This window comes from Oryza brachyantha, chromosome 10 (genome assembly GCF_000231095.2).
Source record: "Oryza brachyantha chromosome 10, ObraRS2, whole genome shotgun sequence".
Taxonomy (NCBI): domain Eukaryota; kingdom Viridiplantae; phylum Streptophyta; class Magnoliopsida; order Poales; family Poaceae; genus Oryza; species Oryza brachyantha.
In genome coordinates, this window is record NC_023172.2 from 14,461,678 (window position 1) to 14,478,087 (window position 16,410).

The 16,410-nt window shown below is 39.5% G+C and overlaps 1 protein-coding gene across 1 annotated transcript; it reads left to right on the forward strand.

Annotated features, from left to right (window-relative positions):
• Positions 1-3,667: 3,667 nt before the first annotated feature.
• On the forward strand, positions 3,668-5,538 carry LOC102717097 (peroxidase 5-like). The gene is made up of 3 exons (XM_006661942.3): positions 3,668-4,089; positions 4,182-4,370; positions 4,742-5,538. The coding sequence occupies exons 1-3, from the start codon at positions 3,847-3,849 to the stop codon at positions 5,312-5,314; spliced, it is 1,005 nt and encodes a 334-aa protein (XP_006662005.1). The 5' UTR covers positions 3,668-3,846; the 3' UTR covers positions 5,315-5,538.
• Positions 5,539-16,410: the final 10,872 nt, after the last annotated feature.

Below are 16,410 nucleotides of genomic sequence, written 5' to 3' on the forward strand. Positions count from 1 at the left end.
TCGGACCACGTTGGCGCGCCGCACCATTGAATTCATTGCTTCATGACCTTCTTCTCTTCCCCAAACTTTTTGTTCGGTTTTGTTGATGTATCTGTTCACCTTTCGCATCGTTGGCATCATTTTGTTCGAATTCAAAGGTGTAATTCCTTCACTTAACATGGGCCCTATTTAGTTCCTAAAAGATTTCGCGTTCACCCGTCACATCAAATTTTTGGACACATGTATAGAGTATTAAATACAGTTAAAAATAACTAATTGCATAGTTTAAAAGAAATTTACGAGATAAAACTTTTGAGTCTAATCTATGATTAGTCATAACTACGCTAATGGCGGATTAATTAGACTTAAAAATTTGTCTCGTAGTTTACTGACCCTATATAATTATTTTTTTAATTATTCGTCAAAATATTCTTCGGAGATCAAACATCCACTGTGACACTTAACTCATAAATTTTCACGAAATAAAAGAGTCGTTGATTGACAAACGCTTCAACATCGATCCATTTGATTCTTACATCATGTTGACTCTGGTCAAACAGCTTCAAATACGAAGCTGGCACGAACGGGTGCGGCCCATCAGACAAGTAGGCCCAGAACTCGCACCGGCCCATTGGATGGACAAAGCCCATTAAGTGCAGGGGGGCAGGCATCTTCTCCGGCGCGCGGCCACGCCGGAGCAGAGCTGCTCCTCCTCGCCGGAGTTAGCGGCGGCGTGGCCGCCGCCCCCACCGTCGGAAGTGTGAACAGACATGCTCTCGTGGTCGCGGCTCCGGATACGGCTTTTGCACAAGCCGGCAAAATCTGGCGCTGCTCCTGGTCTTTTAGCCAGGCTGAGCTGAACCAACGCGCATTTGGCGCTTTTTCTCATGTGCTAAGCAAGCCTAAGCCTAACAACCTAACTAAAAGCACGCGACGAGCCTAATCTGCTAAAAGCATTTTGATCATGTTCTTGTGAACCAGAAAGCTCAGGCAAGCTGCTGCTCGGCTCTAAAGGAGAGAAAATAAAAATGGCTGGCTCACAGTTCTATGAAAGGCATCGGGAGTGATTGCAAAAAGCCATACGTGCAAAAAAAAACTAATTTATAAATAAAACCTATATATATATATATATAAACCAAGACTGAAAAATAAGAAAAAAATCTTAAAATTAACTCTAAATTTAATGTAAAAAATTCAATTAACTTATAAACATAAGCAATAGGCAAAAGATGACGCGGATCAATTGTCACTAGCTGTGCTGCACAAGAAGATTACGGGGACCCATGGAACAGCAAGGCTGCAACCTGCATGAGAACCAATTTTGCAGAAGCCGTTCATACTGCTGGCTATGGATTCAGCATTGCTGACAAGCATCGATGTACATGTAGCAATGAGCTGCCTTGTTCTTACTGTCGTAGTAGTGTTAGACAGTGCGTATGTGTGTGACTTATTCGGTAGATATTAAGTGGCTGTTTGGATCCAGTGATTTTTTTTAGTCGATGTGAACGTTAATTAAGAGTATTAAATATAGACTGATAACAAAACTAATTGTATAAATAAAGGCTATTTTATTAGACAAATTTTTAAGCCTAATTAAACTACGATTAGCAAATATTTACTGTAGCATCACATTCGCTAATCATGGACTAATTAGGTTCAATAGATTCGTGTTGTGAAATAGTACAGAATATGAGGTGAGTTTTATTAATAGTTTATATTTAATACTTCTAATTAGTATCAAACATTTGATGTGACAGAGACTTAAAAAAAAGTTAGTGCGAATCAAACAGGCCCTAAATTAGTACTGCATGCTAATCAACTATAGGACTTGAGGACATTTCTTCTGCAGACATTCAGTTATTAAACGGATAGTGCAGTATATTTTATTGGATTGGCTCCCGATCCAAACTGCATTGTGAAAGGTTGATTCCTGACCCTGAGGTCAAATTCTGACCGGCAAGAGTCAGTTTAACATCGAAGAATCTTGTCAGTAAATGAGCTCTACCAAACACGATCTGCATGTGCATCGCAGACGCTACTCGCTCGCTTCAGTCACTCATCACTCGTACCAGTGGCCTGAATCAGTAGCAGATTAGCCGTTGCAGGGTGGCTCCCGTTCCTGTACTTGTTCTTGCAGAAAACAAATATCTCCACTTGACTGAATTATAGCCTTATCTTCCGGGCCTGCATGTGTAGATCTCACTTGTTTTTTTTTTTCTCATACATCGATCTGAAGTATGAACTCGCGACTCACTGAGTCTAATGACCAGCTTAAGTTATAGCTAGCGTATGGAGAAACAAATGATACTGCTGCTCTGTAATAACGAATTGATGAGGAGTCTCCTCTGTCTCCCGCCAACGAAACAGGATGCTTTCGTGCTACGTTGTTAATCCCAATCAAAATTTTCCCAGTGAAACGCAGATTAGAAAGGAGGCGCTTTCTAATTAACTAGCAAGGTAACATTGATGAGCTGAGCATGTAGAGCCAATCATTTGATCCCTGCTGGATTCTTTCGAGCTGTGAAGCATTTTGCCACTACACTGTACACTATTGCCTGGAGCTTAATTGGCTGTCAGGAATCAAGTTTTCTATTCCGTGGGTACGTATCTGATTCTCCCAATTGACACTCCATGCAGAGATTACAGGCATATACTGCCATTGCAATGGACTAAAGGCACATATTGGACCATTGTACGTTGTATAAAAGATTGTTAATTTGGACCCCCAAATGCAACTCAACGACACCCCCAGCGGTAGCCCCAGGAAATAATTTATCATTCCGTCAGAAGAACAGGATTATCAGCAGCTCGAAAAAGGCTCGCCAAACTGTAAAGGAGAAGATAAACATTTATTCAGAATTCAGTCTTAGCAGAAGAGTTTTTTTTTTACCGTAACTTGAGATAAAAAAATATTAGTGCAAAATTCTGATACTTTAAGATATATTATATCTTAAGATACTAAATTTTTATATAAAAAATATGGTATCTCAAGTTTCTTTTAAAAAATAATAAAAAACAATTTTACCATCCTTAAGGAGTTACCAAGAGGTACCACTGTTTTTACCTTCAAGAGGTACCAAATTTGACATAGAAAACAGTAGTACCTCGTGGTACTTCCTTGGATGGAAAAACAACTCTAAAAAAAACTCTTAGCAGAAAGGGCCTAAAGGCAACACCATCCATTACTGAATCTTCAGCTGTAACAACGGCAAGGCAACACCATCCATTACTGAATCTTCAGCTGTAACAACGGCATGATCGATGTGCACAGTCCAAAACTCCCAAGCTCCAAATACGTCAATGCAGCAACACATGAAACACTGTTCCATGCATGAAAAATGCAAAGGCATACGTACATGATCAGAAGTTCAGAACACCACAAAATGGCAGCTTCGATCCAGCGTTGCGTGCTCTTGATGTTCACCATGTGCTTCATGCTGCAGATAAAAACAGGAGAGTAATCCTACCTACACAGCTAGATCGATCGATCGATCTCGTCGCGTTTCCATGGCGTCCTCCCTCCAATCATGTTACAAAAAGAAAGGCCCCCAATTGGCAGCAGCACCACACCTTTTTACTACCAACCTATCCCCTCTGCACATGGACGGCATCTGGCACACTGATCATGATCACTCTCGCCCTCGCACCCCCAGCTCAATCAAGATTCCACTAAACCCTCCCGGATTTTCTATATAATCACGCTTCACTCTTCCACTCTCGCATTACTTAACCAAGAAGCATAGCTAGTGATCGATCGATCGATGTGCATGCCTGTATAAAGGGATAGGTGTAGTGAGCACTAAGCAGCAGCTAGTGCCATATATAAAGAGACCAGTTAGTACTAAAGTGAGTGTACTGAGCTTAGTGATGAGGAGAGGCACCAGGACGACGACGACGACGATGGTGATGTCGTCGTGCTTGCAGGTGGCGGCGGTGAGCGTGCTGCTGATGGCGACGGGGCTGCAGGCGCAGCTGAGGGTTGGGTTCTACGACAACTCCTGCCCGGCGGCGGAGATCATCGTGCAGCAGGAGGTGAGCAAGGCGGTGTCGGCCAACCCGGGCCTCGCCGCCGGCCTCGTCCGCCTCCACTTCCACGACTGCTTCGTCAGGGTCAGCGCACAACACAAAACCCCCCTTGCTCCGATGTAGATGTGATGGATCATTCATTCATTAATTTGGTTTGTGAGATTCACATCTTGCAGGGGTGCGATGCGTCGGTGCTGATCGACTCGACGAAGGGCAACCAGGCGGAGAAGGACGCCGGGCCGAACACCAGCCTGAGAGGGTTCGAGGTGGTCGACCGCATCAAGGCGCGCGTCGAGCAGGCCTGCTTCGGCGTCGTCTCCTGCGCCGACATCCTCGCCTTCGCCGCCAGGGACAGCGTCGCACTGGTGAGAGCACGAACACACAACAACTCGATCACACATGCATGACCTGTCGATTTAGTTTGCTTCAGTCCTAAATCTGTCGCCTTTTTTGTTTACAACTAAACTAGCTACATGATCATATACTCATATGGGGTTTGCAGCGTGAAGCTAATGTAGCACGTACGGTTTGGTGAAAAAAAAAAGCTATCTTGACGGACGAGTGATTCTGATCTATGCATGTCCCCCGTCTTTTTCTGCACACGTTGGCACGTTGCCTGCACCACATGATGCTGGCATGCTGCAGCTGCATTATTACAGCAAAAGAAAAAAAAAAGATGATATTTTTACAACGAAACTAAAAGAGAATTCAAATATATATGTTGCGTGGCGCGCAGACCGGCGGGAACGCGTACCAGGTGCCGGCGGGGAGGAGGGACGGGAGCGTGTCGCGGGCGTCGGACACCGGCGGCAACCTGCCGCCGCCGACGGCGGGCGTGAGCCAGCTGACGCAGATGTTCGCGGCGAAGGGGCTGAGCCAGAGGGAGATGGTGGCGCTGTCGGGGGCGCACACCATCGGCGCCTCGCACTGCAGCTCGTTCAGCAGCCGGCTCTACAGGTCGGGGACGACGGCCGGGCAGGACCCGACCATGGACCCGGCGTACGTGGCGCAGCTGGCGCAGCAGTGCCCGCAGAGCGGCGGCGGCGGCGGCCCGCTCGTGCCCATGGACGCCGTCACCCCCAACACCTTCGACGAGGGCTTCTTCAAGGGCGTCATGGCCAACCGCGGCCTGCTCTCCTCCGACCAGGTGCTGCTCAGCGACAAGAACACCGCCGTGCAGGTGGTCGCCTACGCCAACGACGCCTCCACCTTCCAGAGCGACTTCGCCGCCGCCATGGTCAAGATGGGCGCCGTCGGCGTGCTCACCGGCAGCAGCGGCAAGGTCAGGTCCAACTGCAGGGTCGCCTGATGATGCGATCGATCGAACGTGACAGCGTGACATGTGTATGGAACGTGCATTTTTGTGTGTGCGTGTATGGTTGGTTGGTTGCTCTCAATTCTTTGGCTGATCTGTATTAATTCTTTGATTTTGTGACTGTGTGCGTGTGTATCTTTTGAGAGAACTGTAACTAGCTATGTGTGTGCGCCAAATGGTGCTTAATAATGAAGATAAGCTAATTAATTGTTGTTGATTCGCAATCAAATCAACGTTCAACAGCATTTTATTTCTTTGTTTTTTATTTATCTTGACGTGATTACATTTTCATACATCAAACAAATATATGCGTCTGTGCCAATCGTATATGGTGCTAGCTACTTGATACTTGTGCTTCTAAAATTACGGTGCTATGTAGATCTGGCTTATAGTTCTTTGAAGTTTTACCCAAAAGATGTTGACCATTATTGCTGGGGGCTACTTAACTTGTAGGCTAGCTAGACCAACATCTTAGAGGAGGTGACAAAATGGGCTAATGGTTCTCAGTAGAAGCCGGAAAATTAAAAGTCCAATCCACATCCCTCAACTATGCATCGAATTTCTCCATGTCCCTTAACCACAAAACCAGATATAAGGTATCCTCAACTTCTAAAACCAATAAAACCAGCACAAATGAGTCCCTTGATGGTATTGAGAGATGTTTTGGCTGATGATGTGACTTATTTGACTTTGTCCATTTACGTACAAGTCCTAAATGAGTTTTCTATTTTCTTTTTGCTAACTAGGATGTCACATCACTTAAAACCAACCTTAGTATTACTGAAGGACTACATTTTCCATTGTTTTTAGGAGTTGGGGAATGTTATATATATGTGGTTTTGTGGTTGAAGGATATATAAAGAACTACACCCTTAGTTGAGGGACCCACAATAGACTTTTCCCGTGGAAACCTCAACTCCTCATGCTGTAATTCATTCGGCCTTATGCTCACATAGAAACCTTTGGGCTTTGCCAATTTGGTTGGGCCTCATCCACGGCCATCCCACTGAAGGAACCGGATCAAGGCCCATCCATACATATGAGGCCTAAACGGCCCAGGATTCATACCGGGCCGTACTTGACTTGGCCCACTTCTCACACACTGAACCGGCCAATCGGTCCAAGGGCTTGTGATCTCGACAGCACAGCCCGTTCATCGAATTTTCACTGGAAAGCTCCCATGGTTAAAACTTGCTGAAAAGTATAACAATTCGACTACGCACATTTGTGGCAATCGTCGAGCATGTGATGGGCCTCGTTTTTGTTCTTACGTAGTTGTCATGTACTTAGCAACAGTGCCGGTTAGGTACCACACATACGGAGAAGATGTACAGGTGCATCATTCATGTACAGTATTATTGATCTGATGGGACCTGTACGTACCATGGCCAAGATGACGCATCGCGCGTGCAGAACATGTATATATATCCGAGTGCAATATTTCTCCATCTTTTAGTTGCTGATTTTTTTTATCATTCGGTCTTATTTAAAAGCTTTATATAAGTATGTGAAAACGTAATCTATAATTAAAAAATATTTTTGTAATAAATTAAAATATAATAAAATAAATAATAATTATGAAAATTTTTTAATAGCATAAATGATCTGTATAAAAAATTATATACCAGTAGCATGTATCTCTTTCCAGCATGTGGACATGCATATGTGGCCATTCATTTCTCATACAAGCTAGCTAGTTCGCTGCCTTCTAGAGTTAGACGTCCATGTACACTGTGCATAACAGTGTAAAGTACCTGTACCTACCCAGGCCATAACTAACCTATATACTATTTCCATGTTTTAAATACATAAATACTAAAAAACATATCCGTTTTAACGATATATATGGGTATATATCAAGTATCGACCGATGTTTATATGGTTGAAATCAACGAGATATCGTTTCCTAGTCTTCCTCTTTTAAGAGAATATAATGGTGCCAATTTTTAGACACAAGATTTAACCATTCAATTATTAAAAAAACACTTTATTTTGTATCAGGATTGTGATTGTGCCTATCAGGATTTCAACCGTCTTGTTTATTTATTTAATTATACCTTTGCATTTCTCATGTTTTGTATATATTTTGTCCATTCTTGTAATCAAATATCAAAGTAGAGTAAAATTATAGAATCAACCATCAAGTATCAAGAGAACAATGACTAATTCAGTGACCTATTATTTAACTGATTTCTTCATTTTATATTATAAGATGTTTGGGTGCACCTTAACTAGATTTATCAGTGGATCAATATATATATTTTATATATGTGTATATATTAATCAGCATTTATATGAATCTAGGGAGGACAAAAAAAATATATTGTGTAACAGAAGTAATACTATTATCATAGAGAGAAAGCAAGAGTAACCTAGTTAAGGTTGATGGCACCAAATCTAGAAGGTCTCATAGAACAAAAATAAATTAACACATGCACATAGTTGCATGCCATTAAATTATTTCATAGATTTTAATTGAATAAGTACTTGACATCATTCTTTCATCTTAATTGTGACAAACGATTCATATGACTCTTTTATAGTGCAATCACTAGTCCTCGTAATGTCCTGTGTGGGGATGTCATGATGAGAATATTCAATTATCCGTGGTCCAGTGGCCTCCCTTTTGTCAGAATAATAACATACTACGGAGTATACTATTTGATCAACACATGTAAGCTTGATACAAAGGGAGATAAATGTTTTTTGTCTTGTAATTTGTAGCATGCTTTTTTGAGTGATATTAAGTTTGGAGTATATCAATCGATTTTGGTTTTCAAATAACATTCAAATGACACTGGCTAATATAATGCCATTGGTCACAAGTTTAAGTTTTCTATTAGCTGTTTCTTTGCGTGTGTTTAAAGACCCAAATGATCTATGCAATCTAAATAAAATGATTTAGCTATATTTAAAACCACTCTTTTATGCAAGTTAACTTCTCTAGGTATAAATTGAATAGACCAAGTGATGGGTGCATGATGCCTAGGCCTAAAGGCGGTCTTTCCTTACAAGGTTGAAGGAGGTTTTATGATAAGTAATATGGCGCATGTACTTAAATTTTCATGAAGCCACATATCATATACGTTTGGGGTAATTAATATTGTTTGAAGTTCATGTAAAGTAAAACTTTTTTTTATCTCTAGCGATTGCATTTTTAGCTGCGAAAAGCAAAGGTAGCCAAGTTTAAAATTTCAAACCTACACCGCCTATAAATTGGACCATCCTATCATCTGATTCAAGATGGCTAGAACTAATAGAAGCCCCTAGATATCCTGCCCTCCACGCAAAAATAGCCATCACCGGTCTCTCTCGGCCACGCTAGGACAGACGAGAGTTAGCTCGTGACACGCTTTAACTCAGTCGGCTCACGCGGGATACGCTCGGACCAGTAATCCAACATACCAACCGCACGCAGGGACACCGACGGACGAAGCGGAACATCACGAAAAAGCAGCCGACTGGTATTGATTATTTCCCCCGCGCAAACAGTACCCGTCATGGCATCCCCACTTGCCCCCCTCCCACCCCCCCAACCCCACACACCTCTTGCGACCTCTCTCTCCCTCCTCCTATACCTAGGCTAGCAAACACGAGAGGAAGGCAATGGGTAGACAGATGAAGGTATCTACTATGCATGCAATGGGTACTAGACTTTTTTTTGGGGGGTGAGGTGTGGGGGACAAGTGTTTACAGCCAGCCATGATGCTCCCATGCATGCATAAAATTACATAAGCGTATGTAAGCATGACCAGTCTCTCTCCCTTCCTTTTGCATGCCCTGCAGTAGCGCAAGAAGGAAACACGCGCGCGACCATGCATGCACGACACATCAATCTTGCAGCGATCTACTACTTCGTAGAAATTTTTTTCCCCATGCCTCGGGGATCGTGTCCACTGACAGGTGGTCCCGAAGTATATACAGAGTGATTGCTCGGTTTCTATGACGTCAAAAATAATTTGTGAATAAATTTTTTATACACATGTTCTTATTGATGTAATAGTTAACACTTTAGAATAAACTATAAAAAACATACAATTACCATTTAAATGTTTATAGGTATAATTCGAGAAGACGTGATAATATTATACAAGTACGCACTTGGAGCCCACGTCGACGTTGTGTTGCAGTAATGACAAGGCTCGATCGCAGTAGATCTCTGCAGTGGGCTAACGGCGGGCAGTTTTGTCTGCAGCGAAGCCCTTCGTCATCGATCGATCGCCGGCCGGCCGGCCGGCTCGTTTGACTGCATGCACTCTTGCATGCTGACACTGGCAAGTGGGGACCGGTGGGATGGCGGGCCCACGTGGCAGTGGCGGGTGGCTGCATGCGTGGCATATGGCGCGGGTTGATTTAATGGCGTCACAGGTGGACAGGTCGGGTAGGGAGAAAAAAAGGAATGAGAGCCTGAGCTGCCACTGCCACGTCTGCTGCATGCTGGCAAACGCCAGTGGCATGCCTTCTACTGTGGCCCCTGCTGCCGCTGCCGGGTGGGACCACCGCTTTCGTGGACCTTGGAACATTGCCTTGCGGCCCCACACCCTTGCATATTTTCTCGGCTACCCGTACTAGTACGACCTGCAAGTTTGATTCTTCAAACACTGAATCCTTTTTGTTGCTTTTGTTCATGACAAACTAAAGAAATTTTATTGCTTCAAGTAGAAATCCTTTTGTTGCTTGGTTTTACTCCAATATATACTCTGTCTCATATAGTTAGACTTTTTTATTGAAATATATATATATATACTTATATATTATTGTATGTATTTTTAGTAAATATATATATACTCTAATATTATTGTCCAAAAATATGCACAGAGAAAATTTTTCACCTGAATGGTAATATATATACCAGGTCTTCATGCACAGTCCAAAACCTTTGCTTGACAAATTTTAAAATTGCACCTTTGCTGCATGCCAAAACAAAACTTTATTTACAGTCTCCTTTTCTCTTTTGTTTCGAGGAGAATGGACCATGCATGATACAGTACTGGCTAGCTAGCCATGCGACTGCTTTCTATGATATTAACTTTTATATATAAAATAAAGGGTTGTGGCATCACTTTGTGAGCTTAGATCAGTGCCCATGCATCTCAGCTAGCTATTCCATCTAAATCAATTAGTACTTAAAAAAAATGATAGTTTGGTGGCCTCCTGTGAGCATGCACGGGCACAAATTAATACAGTACAGTAGTACTACCATCGAAGAATTAACCAGTACTATTACACTATATATATCTATATATATAGACCACAACTTGTATTAATTCATTATCAAAGAGAATATACATTGCTGATACCATCCTCTCATTTAGCTTCTGCTTATACTTATAACCAAAATTTAATTTTTAAGGTTAATTTAGAGTTGATTTATAGATTTTTTATTAAAATTTATTTTTTAGTTTTGGCTTTTAAATTGCTAAGAACACACCTATAAACGTATTATTAATAAATTATTTTTCGTTTGCAAATATGATGTTCGGATCCTGAGTCTGATTTAATTAGCATAATCTGATAATCTAATTAAACATATATTACATAATGAAAACTATTGGGATGTCAACACCATCATCCTTTTTTTGGATCTCAATGCATGAATGCATGCCAAATATCAAAGCTAGGTAGGGCGACACGTATATGAGGTTTCCCCACAGGAAAGAAGAAAAAGGCTATCATATCCAGGCCGGCCAATCTACATGTACAGTACACACGTAGCTATCGAAGAACGTGATACACTGTTCGGACACAGCAGCATCGGATGCCAAATTGTTGCATTACCAAGTGGGCCTTTCGCTATATATATATATGTATACATCATATCGTCATCTATCACTGGCAACTTGATCATCAACTATGTGAGATCGAACTATGTGTGTGTGTGTGTGAGCTTTTGTTCTTCTTCTTCTTGATCTTCTTTTTTTTTTCTCACTTTGCGGCCGACCGACTTGCATTTGCTAGCTAGCTCGATCGATCGTCACGCGTATTTTGGAACATGAGTCGTGATTGGGATATATAGATAGCTATTAATTAGTTAGGGCTAATTAAGGGTAGAATTAATGCTAGCTACTCTAATCTCTCCATCGCAACATATAGCAACTTAATTTGAGAGTTTATATTTTATACAAGAATATACTAACTTCTTCACACTTTCTTACCTCTCATTTATTTTCTCTAGCTAGCTAGTCGTTTTCTCATTTTAATAAATCATAACTGTCTGTTGTTTAACTTCATCCTTTTTCTTAATTAATCCCCGTAAAAAAATTCAGAAGTGTTTATATTTTGGGATAGAAGGTGTAGTACATGCTGCAACTGCATTTAAACTGTTGGTTCAAAAGGATGGTGCCAGTGATGCTTTTGTGTTCTCTACCACAGAAGGAATATCTCAGTGTTCATGAGATCAGTATCTTTGGGAACTTTTGGCTACAACTAGCTGCTGGCTTGACAGAGATTGCTTGTGAAAATAGGAAGAACAGAATGCATGCATCATCAAGCTAGTTTTGAATCATTGTCACAATTAATATTAGTTTGTTGTCTGTCCATATCTGATGAATTAATTGTTTGTTTGCATCGTAGACTACCTTGATCACATTCTGGAACTCACCAACGTACAATAAATTAGCACAAAATTAACAAGTAAATGATGTATTTGAAATACAGATGTATATCTATGTAATTAATTATCAGTACTGGCACAAACAGATATGCGGTTATATAATACCACTCCTACACATTTTAAAAGATATTACAAAATTTTTATAAGAAAAACCTCGAACATTTGGTTTAACTAGATTTTAGTTAAAGAAAGCATGCCACGTTAATGTTTGTAAGAGTTTTGTAAGGAAAATTTTGTATGTTTAGACTTTTTCGTTATATTACTACTCCAGTTGTTTTGAAATATAAGCACTTGTAGGGTATTAACAAATATTAAGGATAAGTAGAAAATACTATGATATCCCTTATCAGATGAGGAATTGTTTAGGGCAGGTGAGCGGTTATGGGTAAAATTAAAAAAAAAGTTAAATGAAAAGTGATTATATGATAAGTAGTACTCTAGAATTGAAGTGCTTGTATTTTGTACTTATCTTAATTAGAACACATGAAGGGTGACCCAACATGTTATTTTCGCATGATGTTGGGAATATATTTTTCTGAAGTTAACTATCTATATTACGTCGACAATTTGTTTTAGGCAAAATTTGCTACAAGACATCGAAAAAATACGTAATTAGCTGGTGAACACCGTAAAATCACGAATTTGCTGCAGGGCACCACAAAAGTGTGGTAATTAGCTTATAAGACACTCAGCCAATTTTTTATTATTTTTAAAGTAAAAAATTCTAAAAATGATGAGATTGCCCTCGGTGGCCAACCCGTTATGTCGACTAGGTCCATTCGAACTAGACCCAATTGGTCTCGGCACCGCACCACACCCGAACCCTAGCCTACAGGGTGAGTGAGCAGGCGGCGACGACGGCGACCCAGCGGCGACGAGGGCGCATAACGGGTTGGCCACAGAGGGCAATCTCGTCGTTTTAAAATTTTTGACTCCGAAAATAATAAAAAATTAGCCGGAGTGCCCGGTAGCTAATTACCGTATTTTTTAGTGCCCTGCAGCAAATTCGTGATCTTATGGTGTCCACCGGCTAATTATGTGTTTTTTCGATACACTGTAGCAAATTTGTGAACTAATGGATCCATGAAGTCGATTTGATATATAAAGTAAGCAAATATCTTGTTTATAACTTTAGTAAGAAATATTAATTGCTGTATAATTACTTTTCATTTGAGTCTCCGGCCGACTAGCTTAATTTGAGGGAGCCGATCGATGTCCTTGCTTGGGAGGAGCCAATCTCTTTCAAAATCTTGTTTATAACGATCTAGTTCTTTTCCCTGAAATGCAGCCAGTGTTTAGCTACCCAGTAAGAGTGCAGAAAAGCTTGTTCCATTTTCTGATAAGCATTTAACTTTTTTTATTTGTGTAGCTATGCATTCTCAAAGTATGAATGTGAATCCAAATTAACTATTTGGAGGAGAAGCTATCAAAAGCTTCCTCAAATTAATATGCAACGGGGTTGTGGAAGTCGTAATGTTAACACCTCCTGCACCTCAAATTAATATGGCAGCAGTGTACCCCCACGCTACAACACGAGCTAAAATAATACTACTCCGTCTCAAAAAAAAAAGGATTTCTGGGTGTGGTAGGTTGAGTATTTGATTATCTATCTTATTTGAAAAATTTATTAAAAAATTAAGAAAAATTAGTCGCAAATAAAGTACTATTCATGTTTTATCATGTAGTAGCAATAAAAATATTAATGATAAAAAATTTTCAAATAAGACAAAGAGTCAAAAATTCTATCTAAAAACACAGAAATTCGTTTATTTTGGGATGGAGGTTGTACACTGCATCCGTTCTAGAACGGAGCTAATTCTATATATCACTTAAGCTTTGCTCCGAAATGAAGATATTTCTTCACATATTCCCTCATCTCAACCAATCACAAACATCATTTATTTAATCTCTTCATCTCCATTCTCTTCTCAACCAATCACAACATTTATTCAATCATTTATTGCAAATAAACACAATTTCTTGGAGTTTGAATTGTAATAAACAAAAAATACTTAAATTAATTGCAGATCTTTTTAACATCCTTGAAAAATTACCTCAAGGTACCATACTTTTTAGTGTTAAAATTTAGTACCTTGATGTACTAAAGTTTTACACTAAAATTTTTGATATCTCAAGGTATTTTTCAAGGATGATAAAAAAACCCCTTAATTTTAATATATAGAGATGCTATATTAGAACAACAACATAAATGTTTTAGACATGCTTAACAAAATTTGTGGATATATATATTGTAAAATTAGATACTACACTACTAGGCGTAGTTACTCTCTTTACATCTAAGGTGCAAAAACACCTTCCGTACTTGTTTGTGCTATTACTACATACACCTGGTAATACATATACCTAAAAATTATCAAGACAGGTTATGTAAAGACATGATATCCTCTATAATACTAATAAAGAACGACTCTACGGTCTCGTCGAGATGAAACAAAATGTCTGTAGCCTACAAAATAATATGTCTCCACTAGGATGCTGTGTTGTGGTAGGTATACGTAATTTTCAATTGTTAAGAAATGACAGCATATATTCATCCAAACACTTCAAGAGAGATGCAAATCATGTGCTTAATCTTATTTTGTACTTTTGAAGACCCATTTTTATATATTATTACCCCCTCTTGTAACAGAGGATCGAGTGACGTTGTGCGGTATCAAATAAATGCTCAAACTCAATCTGCAAACTTTGTGCAATTATATAAAGTGTGTAAAATCTGCCTGCTAGCTATAAACATCTCACTAAAACGAAGTTATATCATGATGAAACCGTAAGATTATGCACGTTTCTTTCGAAAATGTATGTAGGATGGTCCATACATATAAGATAATGACACTAGCAAATATGGCACGCCACCATATATCTCCTCGCTTATGGTGTGGTTAGGACCATTTACAACATAACTTGTCTCCATTAGTAAAAGTTGTAACTAATTCGAACACTTCACCATATAAATATGGATGTACATAATTAAACATATATCACGGTTTTTGCTACAAAACCAAAGTTTAGATATTAACTGAATCATAGAAGACTAGATGAATACGATCAACTATATACTTGGAGTAGTACTTTCATGAACTATATCTATCATGCAAATTATTAAGTATTGCAAGATTAAGGAAGCATGCACACCTCAATAGGCAGCTAATCAATATACAATGTAATATTATTAAGTAGTGCAAGATTAAGCATGCACCTCAGTAGGCAAATTAAAGGGAACCTCTGAACAGTATACAACTAAAGTAATAACTAGTGAAGTATATATTTATGGAGTCTTGCAGTATTTGTATACTTCATTTAGGTCATTAGTGTGGGCATGGATCTCTTATCCTAAAGGTAAAGAAAGATGCATGTTGGCCCAGTGTGTTCCATAATACACTACTTAAATAACAAATAAAAATTTCTCACGGGTGTGTGCATATATACTTGATCCGAGAAAGAATCAGGAGCGAACAACAGTAACAAGTTTTACAAATGCTTAGATATTAGCTGGGATTATCCCTTATCTTATTTATGTACAAAGTTAGAAGAACTATTAATATTGTTGTCAGTGTGTTATAGAATAATATGTTCCTTTGTATCAGTGATCATTTTATGATACAAAGTTTTAGCAATTTTAAGTATCGGAAGGTACTATATTTTCTAATGTAAAATTTGGTATCTTCAATTACTTTGTACCCTGAGATACTAAATTTTTAAGTGAAAATTTTGATACCTAGAGGTACTTTCTCAAATAGTAAAATTGTCCATTTCCAATGCATGTACCGATTTCATCATCAGGACGATTCAGCTAGAACTACTCCTTTGGAGCAAGTGATTATGTTTCTTTTGGGTAATAGTGTTAATGTAAAATATGATAAATAGTACTTAAATTATTTTTTTTATATTTTTTCTTCAATGATTTATAATTGACAAGCTACTGATCCCAGATTAAATTCACAATTAATAAATGCTATTGGTGTGCACAAAACTACAAATGCACAATTAAAGTTGTAGAATAAAAGCTCGTATTTTCTGCATCAGTACGTCAGGACATTAATTCTACTAAGATAACGCCAGCATGATTTCTGATGAATCTTACACGAATCACAGGGAATAGTGCTGCAGCATGCAGCAAAAGCAACAGAGAGACAGGGAGAGGATCAGAACATGAGATGCAGCAAAAGAATTGCACAAGAACCAATGTAACAGAAGAAGCAGGGATCATACTTCACTAGCTAGTCGTAATCGATGTGGATATATATGGAGTACAGATGCATGCATGCATCTGATCGAGTATCAGTAAAGATCTGACCTCTAGCCACCCGGTAAACTGCCTCGTTTTGGGAGAAGAGCCTGGTGATCTGCATGCTCTGAAACTGCTTCAAGAAACTTTTTTAAAAAAAATGCATGTCCAGCACTATCAATATCTATATAAAGTGCAATTAATCCATACATACATTAATTGGAGGCTAAT

Bases quoted from the DNA above. Each gene is read 5' to 3' on its own strand.
- LOC102717097 (XM_006661942.3), top strand. From the start codon at position 3,847: ATGAGGAGAGGCACCAGGACGACGACGACGACGATGGTGATGTCGTCG. The intron at 4,090-4,181 runs GTCAGCGCACAA...CACATCTTGCAG, and splicing joins TCCACGACTGCTTCGTCAGG to GGGTGCGATGCGTCGGTGCT. The intron at 4,371-4,741 runs GTGAGAGCACGA...CGTGGCGCGCAG, and splicing joins CCAGGGACAGCGTCGCACTG to ACCGGCGGGAACGCGTACCA.